Below are 19,301 nucleotides of genomic sequence, written 5' to 3'. Positions count from 1 at the left end.
TAGACTTTACTTGGGGCTACCTTTGAAGAGTGTCTGGAAGCCTCAATTGGTGCAAAATGGTGCAGCTTGGCTGCTAACCAGTGCATGGTGTTGGGACCATATTGCACAAGTTTTGGAAGACCTGCACTCCTTGCCATTTGCTTTCTGGGCCCAATTCAAGGTGTTGGTTTTAACCTTTAAGGGCACAATCTTATGGCCGCTGGACAGCGTCTAGACAGCCACAAGGTTTTCCGGTTTCTGGGAACCGAGCTCAGAGCAAGGGCTTTGAGCTCAGTTCCCAGAAACTCGACTCCCCGCTCCCTCCTGCACTGCCTTGTAGGTGGCGTGGTTCATTTCTGGCTCTGTGCTCGTAAGAGCAGCATAGAGCGGGCAAAAAGGGGGTGTTCCTGGGGGCGGGGATGGCGGAAGCGCCGGTATGACGCTTCCTATGCGCTGTCCGGCCTCCCCCCCCCGACACCCCCTAGCTAGACAGCTGAAATCGGCTGTCTAGCCACAAAGGCAGGGCAGCTGGAATGCGGAGGAGAGGACCCCCTCCATGTTCTTCCCATCCTGCCTCGGATAGTCAGCTCCCTCTTGAGTTCGGAGGCACCCAACCGTCCCTGTAGGATTGCGTCCTAAAGCCCTAAACAGCTTAGGACCTGGCTATTTCAGAGACCGTCTGTCTCACTATGAACCTGTACAATGACTAAGATCTATGGTAGAGACCCATTTCATGGTACCAGTACCTGCAGAGGCCCGTTTGCGTGAAAGGGCTTTCTCCTGTATCATTCCCAACTCTCTTGGCCTTTACAAGGGGTGTGAATATGTTTCTTTTCAATTTAGCCTCTTAGATTATATACCTGTGTCAGTGTTTTGCTGTTTTGAATGTTCTTGATTTTTATTGTGTTGAGGTTTTTGTTTTGTTTTTAAACTGTTGTGCAATGCCTTTTTAGCAATAAGACAGTATGCAAATGATAATAATAAATACTAAGAGAATAAGAGTGTTCTCTAAAACAAGCAAAGGAAACCCTTGATGCTGACTGCTCGGAGCTGGGGATATCTCTCCCCAGACTTCATTGAATGGCCATATTAAAGAGAAGGTTATAGCAGACCCACAGTTATGGTCCTGTAAGCCCGCAAAGTAGAAATCCCACTGTCGTGCCGCCCCTGACGCTTTTCCTTTTGAGGCGGTTTTGTGGGAGGATCCACAGTGGCAACTCCAGATGCGTGTTCCCCCCCTCCCTCTTTGCGTGCCACCAATGAGATGGCAGTGTGTGCATGTGCTTTAGCAAAAAGGCCTCCTCATTGGCTCTGGCTTCCTCTGATGTCAGAGAGGTTCCGTGCAGATGTTTGCCGTGGCTCCCGGTTGTTGTTGGGGTGTTCTGTGGCAGTTGGGAAAAGGTGTTATCCACATCTTTTTGTGGACCGGGCACCTTGGCCGGCAGATAAAACGGGTTTGACGCCTGTTTTGCTGGGTTGGGTCAGGTAAATACAATACTTTATTTCAAGGGAGAAGCCCTTAGCTTTGTGGCTTGTTTTTGGTGGGAGGGTAGTGGTGGCAGTTCCACATTAGATTTTGTGCTGGTGGTCATCTCCTGAGGAATCTCACAACAATAGACTCCCTCCTCCTCCTCTACGAATTTGCCTCTGGAAGTTATCTAAACTAGTGGCCACCGCAGGAAACCTGCCGTATGCTGTGTCAGATCCACATAGCCCAGTGTTGTTAACGCTGCCTGGCAGCAATGGCTCTCCAGTGTTTCAGGCAGGAGGTTTTCTAGCCGTACCTGGAAATGCTGGGGATTGTACCTGGGACTTTTTACCTGTAAAGCAGATGCTGTAGCAGTGAGCTATGGTCTGTCCCATCCTGTAGACATAATGAATTCCTTAAATGAAATATATGTGTTGTGAAGAAGACCTTTCTCTCCCCCCCGCCCCCCCAATTCCTGGGTGTGCTGGCTGTTAACTTCCATGAGTCAACCTGAGCTTGGATGCCATCAGCAATCATAAAAGAGGAGGTGTGTGTCTGTCTGTCTGTCGGCACCATAGCACCAAACCCATGAAACCTAGACATCTGAAACTTTACCGGCATACTACAGAGACCCTGGGGGCATGCACCTCATGGTCATTTTGTTTTAAAAACTCAATTAATGCATTTCTACTGATTTAAATGTATCCATGTGGTTGAAGCCAGCAGTAACATCTTCTGCCAGTAGGGACAGACTTCCCTAAAAAGCACGTCGCTTTGCAGTTTGAAGCCGTGAGAAATGAGTAGGCCGAGGGATGGCGTTATAGGCTTGCCCCCTGCCTGTGGGGTAGGGCCCCCCTCAGGGGAGTGGGGTAGACAGACCCCTCTGACGTTTTCAGTCACAAGCCAGAGGAGATTCATAGGCCGAAGGACAGAGTTTAGGCTGTGCCCCCAGGGGAACGGAGTGGACAGACCCCTCCCTCAGGGGCTATAGGGTTGCCCAATGGCAGGAGCTGTGCCTAGGGCTACCAGCGGGCATGGCTTCACTCGACAGGGCTGGCACAGTGTCTCCAACTCTGGCCACTTTGTAAGTTTGCTCGAAAGCTTCGTTTTTTCAAACAAAGGGCTTTTCCAACCCATGTGAAGCCAGGTCCATCCGCTAGTGAATAATGAGAGAAGAGATTCTCTTTTCACACCGAAACATGCCCCCCTCCCCAACAGTTTGGCGCTGCTGTTTGCTTAGTGGTGAGACGTCTCGGTCTTCTTCTGTCGGTTAAAATAACGTGCATGGTACGGCTGTGTTCGTATGAGCAAGTTTGGACGAGACTGGCTGTTCCTTGGGGTTCTGTGCAGTCTTGCTGGTAGCTTTTGTTCAGGGAAATCTTAATTCCTGCACATTTTCCTCCTTGTGTGGGAAGCACTATGTTGCAAGAGGCTATCCCAGAATTCTCCTTTTCCAGAAAGGAAATGCTCCATTCTCAGAGACATGCTGGGAAGACTTGGGTCCTTGGCTTTTTTTTTTTTTTTTAATGCCACTTCTTTCGGTTGCCTGTAGTGGATTATGATCCTATCCAGGTGACCAAAAAGTAAATTAGAAGAAAATTTGGTTCTTGTTTTTTATTTGTCCCTGCCCCTGGGCCACCTCTTGGATTGGCAGGTGACCAGATAGGCTCGTAAGAATTCTTGAGGTCTGGTAACTTGATTTGGAAAGCTGTCTTGCCAGCTGGAGCAGTAAAATAATGCCTGGTCACTGACTCTTAATTTGTTTGCATGAATATGACCTTTCTCTCTATATATATTTAGCACACAACTACAAACCATGAGTCTTAAAACATTGTACCCTTTTGAGCAAACGTTTTGTTCTTTCCTTCCTGGCAAAAGCTGAAAGTCCCAGTCCCCCCCCCACTCCTTCCAGAGTATAAAATAAAGAAGTCTTCCCTTTTTAAAAATGGCTTCTTCCTCTTTTTGTTTCGATGGTGCGGAATATGTTTGTGATGTCTTGCCCGTTCAGGATTAATGAGGCTTGCTCTGGATACAACCCTTCACCTCCCCCACCACCGGTCACCAAGATGATCCAGCTTCAAGCTCCTAGTCCTGATGGTTTCTCCCTGCTCTGAGTAACTCCTCCACCATCTGGTCTTTACACACCTTTTTCCCTCTGCCCAATTAGTTGCCATTTTCTCCTCTAAAGAAGTTCCCTGGGGCAAGGAATCATAGAATCATAGGGTTGGAAGGGGCCTACGAGGCCATCAAGTCCAACCTCCTGCTCAGTGCAGGAAGCCTGATTCCCAGGCAGTCTCCCATTCAAGTAGTAACCAGGGCTGACCCTGCTTAGCTTCCCAGGCACATCAAACCATTAAAAAAAATCCAAGTTCCTAGTCCTTACTGTGCTAATATGTGTTGTTGTGTTTTGTTTTTTGGGACAGGGTTTTCACTGACACCTAGATGAAGAAGAGGAGGAGGAGGCCAACCCACAGGACACAGGTTGCCCCTTCAGCCCCCTTGGATGGAAAGACACTTGGCAGAAGCACAGAATTGGGCCGTGGCTTCAATTCTGGGTGGCGCAAAGCGGCACGGCTGCTGCATGGAACGTGGGACCTTGCGCCGCAGGATCACGGCTAATCTTTAAAGCAATACCGTGTGTGAAACTCATTTTTCCTTTCCTTTTGTAAATCTCTGCCTTTGGGCCAAAAAGGATCGCTCTCCGTTCCCCTGCCACTGTGAAAACGGTCGCCTGGTTTATGCGGCTGTTACCTTGTCCTTGTCCTGCTGTGATTGTAGAGCCCTGGGCTGCCACAGACAGACGCGTGGGACGTTGTGCTCCTCAAAGTCTCTGTAATCCCCTCTCAAGAAAGTTGCCTCCCCCCAGACCACTGGGGCAGAGGGCCCCCTGTAGACATCCCTCACAGCGTTGACCCCGACCGACCGCTGCCCCACAGCCCCTCCACCTCGTGTGCAACACGTAGGCCCCTCCCCCGTGGAGCATTGCTCTGCCCTTGCTGCCCCACCGGCCCCTGCCCGAGTGCTGCCTCCTGCAGACAGGGCCATGAAGCTGCAGGCGGTGATGGAGAACTTGCAACGCCAGCAACGAGCCCGGTTGCAGCAGGAGATGGAAGCCCAGCAGCAGCAGCAGGACCAGCCCCTGGGCAGCCTTCAGCCTCCTCTTGTGCCTGGTCAGACCACCACCCTGCCGGCCTCTGGGGCTGCAGCACTGTCCCACGGCCGCAGCCAGAATCCTCTGTCCTCCGAGGAGGTGGGGCAGCCTGAGAGCGTCGGGATCCACAGGACACAGATGGCGGCCCTCGCAGCCATGCGGGCAGCAGCTGCCGGCCTCAGCCAGTCATCCAGCCCGGTGGTGTCAGAGGAGAGCCATTCCTCGGAAGAAGAGGAAGAGGAGGAACTGGGAGGAGGCGGGGAGGAGGAGGAAGAGGAAGAGGATGGCGATTACCTACAGGAAGGAGGTTCAGAAGAAGAGGAGGAGATGTATGTATGTGCAGGAGCTAGCAAAATGCCCATCGCTTCTATGTTGCCAAGACGGTGGGAGAGGGGCGGCAATGTGTCTCTGCCTTTAGAGGTGCCTTGCCTCCTGCCTAATGTGGTGCAGTGGTTAAGGTGCTTGGACTCCAGTGCCCAGTTAGCCCTAAAGCTTACATAAATCTTGGGTTAACCTATCTTGCAGGGTTGTCATGAGATAAACGTAGTTGTTTGGGAAGGGATAACCATCTGTGCAAGTCCAAACGCCTTGGACGAAGGGTGTGGCTAAACAATTAATTAATTAATTAATTAACACCCACTGTTTAGTAGAAAGCCAACATTTTGCCCTTAGTGCAACAGTATCCCCAGTTGCACCCCTTTACTTTTCTCTTAGCTACCATTCACTTCTATGGGAGAAAGAGGTGCCCCTGAGGGTAACCTACCTCGGTTCTCCCATTTCTGGAATGGGTCTGGGCAAAGAAAGTAAAAAGGTACCATTTTTAAAAAGTTGGGTGGGGTGACTTAATAAAATAGTATTTTAACAAGAATTCTTGTTTTCTTTCTTGAGAATAGTATGAAAGGAAGAATTGTTAGGGGCAGCCAGGAGCAGGTAGAATACTGGGAAAAGTTCTTTTTCTGCTTTTGACTGGCTTTGTGCTCCAGACTGGTCTCTTTTTCCATCAGTTTCTGTGCCCCTCCCTGATGTTGGGGTCAAGAGACAATAAAACCGGAGCTGTTAAGGCAAAACCGGTCTGGCTAGTTTTTAAGGCCTGAAGCTTTTGATTAAGTTCCTGATCCTACTTTGAAAATTTCCAAGTGATTTAAAAGGGTGTGTGTGTGTTGGGTGAGGTGATGAGAAAACCTACTTCCATAGTTCCAAGCAACAAAACTTTTATGGGGCAGGTGGGCATCTGAATATTTGTTTAGTTGGATATTCAGGAGACCCACTGCTTACAATTCTCCTCCCTCGCTCTAATATCTTAGGTGCCAATGGAGGATAATGCTTCGTGCATCCTAATGCATGGAAACATCTGCCATAATAAGGCAGGAACCCTATATGCACTTACCTGGGAGTAAGTCCCAAACTCAGGGCTTACTTCTGTACTGTAGACACGTTAGACTTTAAGGTACCAGCACACTCTGAGTCTTTTGCCACAAACAGACATAGTTATCCTTTGGAACTAAAGAGACCCTCTCTCTCTCTCTCTCTCTCTCTCTCTACATATATATATATATATACACACACGCACACACACACACACTGATAGTATTACTATATATTAGTTAGATATACCATGTATACCTTCCTAGCTGCTATTTAGTTGTAAGTTACCTTGCGTTGAGGATTAGTTTTAACTAAGGCAGCCTTCCCCAATGCCATGCTGCGTGGGAAAGATGGGACATGCAGTCCAGTACATCTGGAAGGCACCACTTTGGGAAAGGCTGAGCTAAGGAGTGCTGTTTTCGTTCGGGAACTTAAGGTACCCAGGAGAAGCTTTTGACTTAAGGTTGGTCAGCTGTACTGCTGTGTTGTGGAGGCATGGGGTTAATTTACAGCTGCGTCAGGATTTGAATACAGGGCTGCCCAGATCCTAATGCCAGCTGCCATTTTAAACCAGAGGTAGAGGGGAGTTTGTGCTGGCAGTCTGTTACTAGTGCTGTGTGCGACCTAGCGCTATAGAATTCTTGCATGTGGCAGGGGCGAAATTGATCGGTGGACGATATCACAGGGGTTCGATATCCCAGCAATACACCAAGCTCAGAAATAGATAGCTACCCCTCCTGAGATCCAAGAACTTCTGTGTTCTACCACTGAGCTAAGGTCCCCGCTTCCCAACTTCCATGGAAGCAATTTTTGTCTCCAAAAACCACATCAAAAGACCCCTTTAACCCAGGGGCAGGCAGAAAGGAGGTCTCCATCCGTTGGCAGGGACTTCTTGGAGCTGGAAGTCCCAAACGACTGGAGATGTACCTTCTGCCTACCCCTGCTGTACCCTAAGGATGTGATGTTCAAAACACACCCCATGGCATCGTTAGCTCCCTCAAAGCTCGCCTTAGAAGGCATATCGTGGCAGGTGAGTGCCCCCCGCCCCACCCCGGAAGGCACCTTGCCCGCTGTTACTGGTGGACAGCCATGGGGGAGAGTTAGAGACGTTCTAGAGAGGTCATGCTTGGTTCACACAGAGAACCAGGGAGGTTCTGGATGAACTCAGCCTGGGCCAGGATCCTTTGCGCTACTTGGGATGGTGGTTAGCAAGCAAGATGCCAAGAACATAAGAGCCTTGCTGGATCAGACCAAAGGGTGATCTTGACCAGCGTTCTTTTTGGCCAGTGGCCAACCAGATGTCCCAATAGGAGAAGCTGTCAAGCAGGATATCAGTTGTGTGTTCTTGACAGGTGGGGAGCTCGAAAAATGCTGTTCTGGACTTTTGAGTTGGGGGTTGCCTGAGATGTTGGGATGGGATATGATGCTTGAATTACAGGGGAGGGGTTACCTTCAGCATCAGCTGTTTTTAGTAGGTTACAGGGGAAAGGGGGAAGATTTGGTTAAATTTAGGGAGAGTCAAAATGGAGCTTGCGGATTTCATTAAGGTCCTCCCACTTTCCCCTGTGATTCAAGCACTGTGTGTGACGAGGAGAACAGCTCTTCTGTCTTCGTGACGGGGTGGACTTCAGGCGTTCACATTTTCCTCCTTGTAACCCCCTCCCCAGGAAGAGCAAACGGGGTGAGGATTTCGAAGAAGACATGGGCGAGGAGGAAGGGGAGGATTATGAAGAGGACGAAGAAATGGCGGAGGAAGGACTTAGCTCTGGAGAGGTGGCCAGGTGGAGTCCGGGGCCCCCACTCCTTCGGAAACAGCAGCCCCCCCAGCAGTGCAGAGGGGAGCCCTCCAGGCTGCCGGGGGGCCAGGAGCAGCTCTCTTCTGGAATTGCCCACCAAGGCCTGTCGCAGCTGCAGCCCCGAGGCCTAGACCATGGAGACTGGACGTACGAGGAGCAGTTCAAGCAGGTAAATCGCTGCGAAGCGTCTTTCCTTGTTGACATCCATGGGTGTTTTCTGGAGCGTTCAGCTCCCTGGAGATCCTTTCTGGGGAATGCACCTGCCAGGTTAAGCTGGTGCTAGGAGCAGGGAAATGGTCCCTTTAATGTTGAGTCCTGTCTGCTAAATAAGAGGTTATGCTATAACCATAGGTATGTGCATCGCTCCTGTTGTGTAAGTATGCAAACGATACTTGCATTTTTAAAGCTGCTCATGTTAGACAAGGTTAGGGGGAGGCTTTGCAGGGCTGTGATACCCCCCACTTCCCAGATCACTCAAAACTCTGTTTTCAATTCTACTGACGTAGATTTCGTTAGACATTGCTTTTGAGATTATCTTTCCAACCGATGAGGGCTAGTACCTTGTTTCCTTCTCTCCCCCCCCCCCCTTTTTAAATGAAAGCTGAAATGTTTGGGACTAGAATCCCATGATCTGCATACTCCATTCTGCAGCTTTTCTGAAGAACCCCAACAAACTTGTCACTCTAGCAGTGGTTTGTGCTGTCCGTGATTCACATCCTATAAGCCGTTCTGGATGCCCCCCCCCCCCCCGCGAATCCTGGGAAGCTGAGCATCTTTCATCAAAGAGCAGAGCCCCTTCGCAAGATGGCTCTGGTTGAGCTTCCTCATTGGACGCTATATAAGTGAGATGCCAGGTTTCAAACTGTTTTATGCTTGCTGTGTGAATGTCCTTCTATGGACAGAGAGCGGAGAAGCCTTTGGCAAGCCTGTTTTTTTGCCCCATTTAGCAAAATCCTGGGAATTGAGCAAAGCCCATTCGTCCCAACTTGCGGGGGTCTGCCTTTTCGTTGTGTTTAATTCTAAAACATAACTTGTGTGTTCAGAAACTTGGTTTCTTGGTTTTAGGAGATATTATCAGCTGTGACATCGGATGTTTCTGCTATCTTCCTGGGGGAAACACTGTTGTACTAATACAAATAATTTCAGGTGTTTCGGTTTGAAGATGCAAGATTAGGATAAAAGGCAACTACCGTTATACATTTATATATCACCATGAATGTACACGGCACTGTACAGAATAAAACAGTAGAACAGGAAATCCCTGCCACAAAGGCGTACATTCTAATAAAATCATGAAATAAAACCAAAAGAAGGGGAAGGGAATAGAGCAGACAGGCAGAGGAAAGCACTACGAAACGAAACAGTCTTTCAAAGAACACTATGGGGGTGGACAGACATGATCGAGGCTTATAAAATGATGCAGGGGATAAAAGAATGTTTTTGGATCATGGGAAGGATAAGCTGAAAAGGAACCCTGACAAAACCTGGCATTGAATGGGGTGGGGCTGCCACTGAAGGACCAGGTCTGCAGCCTGGGGGTCATCTTAGACTCCCAGCTGTCCATGGAGGCTCAGGTGTCGGCTGTGAGCTGGGCGGCGCTGTACCAGCTCCATCTGATACGGCGGCTGCACCCCAACCTCCCTAACCATCTGCTTCCCTCAGTAGATCATGCCCTGGTCTCCTCTCACCTAGATTACTGTAATGCGCTCTACGTGGGGTTACCCTTGAAGATGGTTCGGAAGCTGCAGCTGGTGCAGAACGCGGCAGTCTGCCTGATTAAAGGCAGCCGTCGGCGAGATCTCATCACTCCAGTGCTGAAGGAGTTGCACTGGTTGTTTTCCGGGCCCAACTCAAGGTGTTGGTATTGACCTTTAAAACCCTATACGGCTCCAACCCAGTCTATCTTAAGGAGCACGTCCAACAACGCCAGGGATGCTGCTCAATGAGATCGGCCTCGGATGGCCTTCTCTCTGTCCCATCAGCCAGGACAGCTAGGCTGGTGAGGACTAGGGAGAGGGCCTTTTCTGTGGTGGCCCCCACTCTGTGGAATTCCATCTCTAGTGACCTCCGCTGTGCCCCTTCTTTGATGAGCTTCTGCCAGGCTTTGAAAACCGGGCTGTTCAGGCGGGCGTTTGGGGTGGGTTAGGGTTTTTTTTAGAGCAGTGTTGTTTTGTTCAGTTGATTATGTAAATTCGTTGTATTTCGTGTTGTTATTGGTATTGTACGCTGCCTAGAGTGGCCGGGTAGCCGGCCAGATGGGCGGCTGATAAATCTAATAAATAATGAAGACACACACACACCCCTGCTGCCGCCACCATCATATTAGAACTTGGGGCCACTCAGTTAAATGGATGGGCAACAGGTCTAGGCAGGCAAAAGGAAGTCTTTCTTCCTCACACGAACGCAGGATTAACTTGCGGAATGCGACTGGCAGTGGACGTGCTGGTGGGCACTGCCTGAGACAGCTTTAAAAGCTGATCAGGGGAGTTTGTGGAGAGGGTGAGTTGCTGTTAGCTATGATGGCTGAACAGAGCACCAGGTTGGGTAAAGCTTGGCTAGACTTCCTTTTGGTCTGATCCAGCAGGGCTCTTGTGTGTTACTGTGCGGATATGGGAGATGTTTTATCAGCACGGCCCTATTCTGTTGTAATTGGGCTCCGTCCATTTTCAAGCTTAAAGGCCGGTATATCATCCTGTATCTGAAGGGAGCACAAAGTGCTGACTCCTGGTTTCGGAGGGTTCTTGGAGAAAACCCCCTCCATGGCCCTGCTCTCTCAGTTAGTCTGCCTTCTCACTTCTCTTGCCCCTCATCCTCTTTTCTCATCTTTGCTACCGCTCGCTTGACAGGCAGAGAGCAAGGAGGCCGTGGCATCTCCTGCTGTTCCTTCTCACCATCGCTGTTGCCTGGGCCAGACCGAGAGCCAGGTGAACGTGCAGGTTGCAGTGGTGAAGAAGAGAAGCAACTCCAGGGGCTCTTGTCAGTGGGCCCCTGCTGAGGCGTTGGTCCTTGGCCAGAGCCCAGCCATGCCGTCCCTGGGAGTAAAGGGACTCTGAACATTCTAGAAATGCTATTTGCGTGTTCTAGGGCAGGAGCGGCAGAAGGCAGATCTCTGTGTGATTTGAAGTAAATCGGCAAGGATTTCTGACACCCAGTTGTTTAGCAACGACAACAACAAAATGAGTTTTCCCCCACCCTAAATTATACCATCAAAATGAAGAAAGTTTAGAGTGGGTTTTTTAGGTTGAAGGACTGTGAGTTCCATTCAGTTCTTGTCCTGAAACATACATTCCTGGGCTCAGAATTCTTTAATTCTCAGCATAAGTCTTTTGCTTCTGATTCAGCTAGTGGATCTTGGAGTTCTAGTTAAAAAAAACAAAGTAGATCCTGCAAGCCCGAAGTCTGCCCAGCCCGGCTGTGGGGAAGAGAAGCATTTTCTTTTTTAAAAAAAGAGTCCAAATTTTTCCATTTGAAATTCAATGGTGTCAAAGTCCGCAAAGAAGCTTGTTAGTCTGGAAATATTTCTCCGCAGGCAAAACTGACCAGCGTTAGCTGGTCCTTCCAGGATGCTGCAATAAAACCCGGGCTATTTAGAACAAGCTTGTTCTGGCGTTGGTTCCATCCTGCCTCACTTTCTGTCCTGAGATTTAAATAGATCTGAAACTATTCTTTATTGTGGGGTGGGGTGGATTGGAGACTCATGTTCAGATCCTCCAGGTGTATATTGTACAACAGTCCCCTGCTGGTTCTGAAAAACGTAAAATGTTTTACATCCAAAGAGTGAACAAGATGTCAGATATGGATTTGGGTCACCCTGGATGTGGGGAGGGCTCTTCCCGCTTTGAGTGTGAGATAAGAGGGGAAGTGGGGTATTGAGAGAGAGCTGTGTGTATTTCCTGTCTGATTCTCTGCCAGTGAAGAATTTTACTTGCTGAAAAATTCTTCATTTTTAGTCAGCTTTCAGTGTTCTTAAAACAGCAAGCCCAAATAAAATCTTAGATGTGTGTGTGTGTTAGAGAGGGGGAGTTTGAATTCTTTTAGGAGGTTTGTACCTCCTGCATAGTGCTCTCTGAGCTACACAGGACCCTTTCTCATATTAATTGTGTCAACATGAATAACCTGTTGAAGCTGAGTTCTATTGTTGTTTTTCCTGTTTTTGAGGAGCACGCTTGTTTCATCCAGCAAACATTGATTCCTCTGTAGAGATTGCTTAAAAATAATTCTTTTGAGTTTGCGTTTGTTTTTTGCTTTGGATATCAACATCTGAAAAAGAGTTCTGTGTGACCCAAAAGCTTGTTTCCATTTGCTCCATATGTAGCCATCTGGGGGACTCTCACACTAAATACTGTCTAAAATGACACCCTACATTCTTCTGCATCATTGTTCCGAGGATGTACCTTTCCCTCTCTGCGCAGGGATAATATTTTGGCATACAGCAGCCAATGTTCTCCTTCATGCCTCTGTGTGGTAGAATCTGCCTGTGGTCATCTACAGGGATTGATGTACAATATGCGTATCATCATCCCAATCTGTGTAAAACTCTCTGTTTTAAACCATATTTATTTTTCTTCTGGCAATTGCTGCAAGGTGTAGATGGGGACCCCATCCCAAAAGAAAGCGAATGCACTCATCTAACAGCACCAACCTTCCCCACCCGGAAATCTTAAAAAACAAACAAAAAAAACCACCCTTCCCACCCTACTTTCTGGCAAAACTCCCCCCTCCCTTCTTTCCGGCCAGCTCCCTTCCCGCTCCCCTGTTTGATCAGCCCAGACTGGGTATTGAATCAGAAAAGCCTTAAAGCTAATAGAAGGAAATAGCTCTTTGCAAGCCAGGTCCCCAGAGGCAGAGTGGCCTTTGATGTACTAGTTGTAAATACATTGGGAATTTGGGGGGTGGGAGGGAAGGAAGGTCGATGGGGAGATCCCCCCGCCTGCCTCCTTTTTGTCCAAACAGCAGCAGATGGAATCCAGATGGAGACAAGGAGGTAGTTTTTACTCTGAGAAGGTAGCAAAAAGTACTTGGACATTTTTCAGGGGTTCCCAGGAGCAGATTGTGGGGTTCTATTTCTGTGTGTCCATCCGTCCGTCTGTCTTCCCTTCAGAATCTGTATTTTGGAATCTTGTGTGTGTTTTAGATTCTGTCGTTCCTCTTTGCAAAGGATGCTGCAGTAATTCCCCAGCTGAGCACACTCAGGGGGAAAGAACTGTTTTAATTTTAGTGAAGGGCGTCCCAGGAGCCCCGTGGTGCCTGGACTCAGAAGAGGCTGCCCATTATGCCGTTGGATGAGTCACAGAATCACAGAGTTGGAGGGGACCGGGCAGGACATTTTGTGTGTCTCCCCCCGCTGTCGCTGCTGCCAGCGTGTGACATGCAACATCTGCTCTGCAACGCAGAACGCAGCTACGGCATCCTAGTGAAAGAGCTGCTTGTCTGGAAGGCTGATTGCTTCTGGGAGGTAATTTTGCCCTGGCTGTGCCTCGGGTGTGATCTGGATCACTGATTTGCTCTCAGTGCGTGGACGTCGTGTCTCCCTGAAGGTTTTGTGGAGCTGTTAGCCTCCACAAGCAGCTGCTGGTCCACCTGGCCTGTCTCTACATTGGCATCACTCCAGATACAGCAGAATCCTTGGATGAATCTGACTGTTGTGTCTGAATGAATTACTGCTCCTGGGTCAGGAGGCACAGATCAGCACCCTCGCTCCTGCATACTCTTAAAAAGCAAGCTGTCTTCCAGTGTAAGAGTGGCAGCACACCTCTTTTTTTCTTTTTAAATTTGGGAAAAAGTAAAAGTTCAAGCACTGTCTGTATATGATAAGTCCCTGCCTCCAGGAGCTTACAGTCTAGATGGTGGGGTGGTGGGGGAGAACAGATAACTGTGGGAGTGGTAGGGAGAAGCCAAGATAATGAGGGATGCATGTGCTTAAACTCTTGTGTGTGAGTGTGTGTGTGTGGTTGGTGGGGCATACACAGGAGGGAATGCCCCTCTTTAAATACGGAGGAGAGACCCTGAGCCTGTGGAATACATATTTTGATACTGTTTTCCCTTTAAAAATTCAAAGGACTTCTCCCACACCAATAATACCATGCAGCCACGCTGAATAGACTGGAGGGGAAAACGTGATGGGCACATTCCAGCCGGAGCCAAGAACTTCTTAATTCCTTTTTTCTTGCTAAGATGGATGGAAAATTTGCCCTGCTCCCATCCTAGAGCTCTTGCCCCCATCTCCTGGGCTCTCTTCCTCAGCACTTCTGCCCCTCCTTCTGACTAGGAGAACTCAAATTTCCATGTTCGTAAACTCTTTGCAATCCCACTGCACACCCCACCCTGCTAAAAAAAAAAGAAAAAGGGGCCCTTTCATTTCTGTTGCGGTTTTGGCTCAGCCTGCTGGCATCCTGTCCTTGACAAATTCCCCCCAGCATTTAGACCATTGGCGAACGTTCCACGTCACCACAGGAATCTCAGCCGATGTTTAGAAAGGCGCTCGAACAACAGGCCACGTGTGTTACGCGGCTGTTGCTTTAAGTGCAAGGTCTCCTGTCACTGAGAAAGCTAATCTGGACGTGGCAGTCAAGGGCCCCACCGCCTCTTTCTCCTGAGGCAACGCCTCCATGCCTGGAAATGTTGCGCCGCGCTTTGAAAGTCAGGGTTAAGAAGTCACTTGGTATCTCTGCCAAGGTCCCTCCGTCAGGACAGCCCCTGTGGTAGCTTGGCAAGTCCCGTCTCGTGTCTCCTGTTAGCCCCGTCTTGTTTACATTCCTGCGTTCCTTTTTTCCCAGGCATCCGCCTGCCAAAGCCGCGGCCAATCAGCTGGGCTTGGAGCGCGTTCAGAAGAAGAGAAAAAGGTCTCCTGGAGAGGAGCCAACTGGAGCTCCCTGCCAGATGCCTAGCCAAGCAAACCCCTGGCGGGGGTCCAGAGTTGAACACGGCCTTCCTGCCCGCCAGCTGCACTCCCTCCCTCTGAGATGTGCTGGGAAGGGCTTTCCTTGCACACCAAACAAGCGCGCCAGCCGCTCTTGCCTTTCTCCCGTTGCTCAGTGGCTGCGGTGAAAATGGCCGTCGAGCGCATTGCGGTGCAGCTTGGCTTTGCTTTTGCCTTGGGGGCATGCCAGCTATTTCAACCATTAACCCAAAATGGGATTTTTGACACCAGCCTCTAGTTGTCAAGACCGTGGGGTCTGAGCAGACTTCGGCAGAGGACGGCCCGCAGCCCTTTTTTAAGCAGGATGGAATGGAAACTTCCCGTAGAGAGTTGCAGGTCATTCCCACAACCCCATCGGCCAGCACACGTCGCCCCCCACCCGGCCCGGCTGCCTTAAGAAGCCAGGTTGGGCAAGGGTCCAGCACACATCTAGACAATCTCACTGGTCCAAGAATCCTGCCTGCATCCTCAGGTTGCCTGAGAGGAAGAGAATCTCTAATCACAGGACAAGCAGCTGCAGAAAGTTTGTCGCCAGACTCTGTTAATGTGGAGTCTTGAGTGGATAGGGAGCCATTTTTTTTTCGCAAAAATGTCTCGCAAGTTGATCACGGTGGGCTACCAAGGTGTCCTCCAACCCTTTCTTGCGGGCCTTGATGTTGAAGGCCAGGAACCACCTAGAAAAGCTGTTAGGGCCGACTGCCTGGACGCAGTGGTGCCTCTTATGGCACCATCACCGTCCGAAGATAGGTTCTAGCCCATGTTCGTTCAAGTTTGTTACAGGCCTTTCTCCATTGTCGTTCACCTGTCTCCTCACTTGTTTCATTGCCACAGATCCCACCAAACATTTTTGGCAGGCTGGTGTGATCGACGGAGGTCTTTAAGAAACTATCGGACCCAGTTACGGCTTTTTAGATAACCACCAGCACCACCACGTTGAATTGTGGTTGGCCCTCCAGACATGTTGGCCTATAATTCCCACCGTGCCCCAGCTGGCCAACGCTGGTCTACTCTAACGGGCAGGGTCTCTCCGGGGTCGCAGTTTGAGAAGGTTCATTCACATTGCCGGGTCCTTTTAACTACGGCTGCCACAGACGGAACCTGCGGTCCTCCACATGCATGGCTGGTGTTTCACCACTGAGCTACGGAGCCCCTCCTCAAGCTGCTTGTGTTTCCCAGGCCAAGTTGTTGGCTGGGGTTTCCCGTGTCTGCTTCTGGGCTGCAGGCTCAGTTCCTTCAGGTTGCTGGCAACATGCAACATCCCTCTGTGCGTGCACTCTCTTTGCGTCAGAATAACACGCATGGCTGGTAATTCAGCGCGGACAGCTTTGTACTGTGTTCGACGTGACTCGGACATGAAGTCCTTGCTACGCTTGGGACTTTTTTCTCCTTTTTTTTGGTTTAACGTTTCTGCGTCTGTTTTTGTAGGAAATACCTGAGCTAATGGGGAATTCAACGGTTGACTTGGAAGCAAAGCTTCCTCTTTTCCTCCCTCCCCCACTCCTCAAACTGAGGGGTCCCAAAGGAGCCATTTCTTCCTCCTCCTTTTTGCTTTACATCTGGACTTCCTGGTGTGGTGTGGCGTGGTGTCATTTCACACCACGCAGGATAAGGGCGGACAAATCAGTCTGTTTCTGGACGGTGTCACTTTGGTATGCATTCGTCCACAAGTCCAGTCCATCCAGCTTCTGCACTAATTTGAGAATTTTTAAAATAACAGTCTGGCTGAAAGCGTATGTGTATGTGGGAACCCTATGGCCATCCAGATAGTGTTGGACTACAAGTCCCATCAGCCCTAGCCAGCATAGCCAGTGGTGAGGGATGATGGGTGTTGCAGTGGTGAGGGAACTGGAAGTTTAGAACAGAAGGGGGGGCAGGAGGTAGATCTCCAGATATTTTGGACCAACTCCCAGCATGCCTGACGTGGGGCTTTTGGGGGCTAGTCCCAAACATCTGGAGATCTACCTTCTGATTTAGAAGGTGTATCCCTAAGCTTATAACAAGTTGTAATAACACAAAATATCCAGTCTCAGTCAGTCTCTCTCTCTCTCTCTCTCTCACACGCACGCACGCACACATACACACACCCCACCCTTCATTCTGCTGGATGGGACCAGACCAGGCTTCCTTTTGGCTGTGTGGGCCTGGCCAGAGCCCGTAACTGGAGCCACATAGCTGGAACGAGGTACTGGGAGTCCAAAACAGCTCTGTAGGAGCTGATAACCCAGCAAAGGTCTGAGGAAGACTCTGAGCGTCTACGCTGGCTGTCCGAGTTGCCTCCTCAGTAGCCAGAGGCAGGTCTTTGTCCTCATGAGTAGACCCTTGCTCCTGAGTATATGGGCGGGAGGGTGCTGTTGCATTCGTGATCTGCTTGTGGGTTCCCGGTCGGCAGCTGGTTGGCCACTGTGTGAACAGAATGCTGGACTAGATGCACCCTGGGTCTGAACCAGCAGGGCCCTTCGGATGTTCTTGTGCCATGGGCAAAAGAGCGTTCTGATCGCTCTCAGCCTCCAATCTGGTCCGTCGCCACCTGAGCTCTGGTGATCTATGGGCGGAAGGAGGAGGGGCTGGAGCCAGGTTCAGGATGCGGTTGAAGGGGTCCTTGGGTGACATCCCTGTCACAGAAGCCCCCAGGTTGCCCAGGTGTGGGTGAGTGGTGTGCTGAGGGATTGAACTCCCCCTCTTCCTCCTAAGAGGTCTCCTCTGAGCTTGGCTCCCACACCTCGCTGGTTCTGACTGAAACCCGGAGAGGATTCACCGCCCCAGTGACCTCGGAACCTCCATCCTTCACTGCAGAGGAGAACTTCCCCTTGCTTCTGACTGTGCTACCTCTCGAGGGCCCCTGGCCAACGGCAGGAGCATGTGCCTGCTTGCCTTTAAGACTGCCGTCCCAGGGCATCTAGTCTCCCCCCCCCCCCCCCGGTACTTTCTCTTGAAATACATGTTTTGAAATGCATTTCGAGAAGGTCAATTGAGCGGAGAACTGCATGGAGACAATACAGGAAGGGTGAAACCCAGCGCGGAGCGGAGTCCCAACCTGCACACTAGAGTGGGCGGCGTGGGTCAGGGCAGTTGGTGTCGGCATTTACAGACACGAGATCCCTTCAGCATCAGTCTGTCTCCCCCCTTGCCCTCCTCCCTGCTCTCTGGATTATGCAAGATTTGGCAAGAAGCTGCAAAACCCCCAGTTGCTTCGGGAATGTCGGTAAATCTGACGAAGCAATTTGAGATGTGGCTCACGCACCCCTTCCGGTGCAATTTCCTTCCTTCTCCACCTCTTCAACGCCCCGCAAACAAGTGATTATGTTGCCTCAAAGTGGCTGCAAGATTTCCAAACAAGTGAAATCTTTCCCCAGGTTTATACTATTAGATGTACCGAAGAGGATGATTTGAAGGAGTTGAGCGCTCCATTCGCCCTGAACAGCAGAGGCCTGATTTGTTTGTTCCGTTTATACCCTGCCTTTCTTCCTCCTCCTCTCGATTTCTATCCTCACAACAACCCTGCGAGGCAGGCTAGGCTCAGGGACTAGTCCCAAATCACCCAGTGAACCTCATGGCTGAGTGGGGACTTGAACCTAGGTCTCCCAAATCCCAGTCCAAGACCTGAACCAACTACATTACATAGGATCTGTCTTGAAGGACAGCAGCACCATAACTGCTAGAATATTTTGAGGCCCTTAATTTTAGGGTGGGGGAAGAAAAGGCTTTCAGGGGTGGGAGGAAGCTTGATAAGAGTTTATAAAACTATGAAGGCTGTGAAGAGAGAGAGAGAGAACTTCGCATTGCCCAATGAAATTGATAGTAGCAGTTTCAGACAGACAACAGAGTTTTTGTTCACACGGTGATGATGGTTAAAATTTATGCATTGCTTCCTGCTGCAAAAACAGTTTTGACGTGATTGACATGCATAAAGAAATCCGTAATTAATATAGCAGGGGAGAAAGGACCCTAAATCAATATAAACCGTAATCAGTACGACAATATGAATAAAAACAAGCACTGTGGAAACAGTCTAAAAACAATGCAATATGAAAAGTGTTCATCCACAAATACACAAAATCTCCCCCCCACACACACACACAAAAGCAGCCCACAGCCACTGGGCCATAGGTAATGTCCAAATGCCTGGAAAATAAGTATGTATTTGCTGGCGCCAAAAAGATAACCATGTTGAATGATGATGCAGAATCGGAACTCAGTGCTGTGAGGTGGGGAGGTGGTCACTCGCTTAGATTTGTGGAAGAGGATATCTGCCTGTAATAGTTGATGGAACTTCCATGTTTAGAGGCAGTCTTCCTCTGGCCACGACGTACTGGCAGGGCTGTTGCCTTTGTGCCATGCTTGCACGCTCTGAAAAGGATATGGTAGGATGCTGGAATGGACGGACTCTTGCCCTGATCTGGCAGGGCTGTTCGGTTCTTGTGCCATTTCCGCGTGTTTTGTTAACGCAAGGAAGACCCTTAATAGTTCAGTCATGCTTTGAATGCAGATGGTCCCAGGTTCAATGTTCGGCACCCCCAGGTAGCAGAGGCAGGAAAGTCCCCTTTGTGTCCTCAGACCCTGGAAAGTTGGGGGAGACCATCTTGGCCAAGATGGACCGATGGTTTCACTGGGTATGGAAGCCAA

The 19,301-nt window shown here is 49.8% G+C and overlaps 1 protein-coding gene across 1 annotated transcript in view; it reads left to right on the top strand.

Annotated features, from left to right (window-relative positions):
• ARID3A (AT-rich interaction domain 3A) overlaps positions 1-19,301 on the top strand; it is an 87,186-nt gene that overhangs the window by 9,310 nt on the left and 58,575 nt on the right. The window contains exons 2-3 of the mRNA XM_084825800.1: positions 3,871-4,927; positions 7,631-7,928. Coding sequence (XP_084681926.1) covers positions 4,491-4,927; positions 7,631-7,928 — 735 coding nt within the window. The 5' untranslated portion in view covers positions 3,871-4,490. The remainder of the gene's footprint in view (positions 1-3,870; positions 4,928-7,630; positions 7,929-19,301) is intronic.

This window comes from Heloderma suspectum, chromosome Z (assembly GCF_057233095.1).
Source record: "Heloderma suspectum isolate Gila_16-S chromosome Z, 16-S_ref, whole genome shotgun sequence".
NCBI classification, from domain to species: Eukaryota; Metazoa; Chordata; class Lepidosauria; order Squamata; family Helodermatidae; genus Heloderma; species Heloderma suspectum.
The sequence above is the reverse complement of the archived record's forward strand: the minus strand, read 5'-3'. Positions and strand labels throughout refer to the sequence as shown.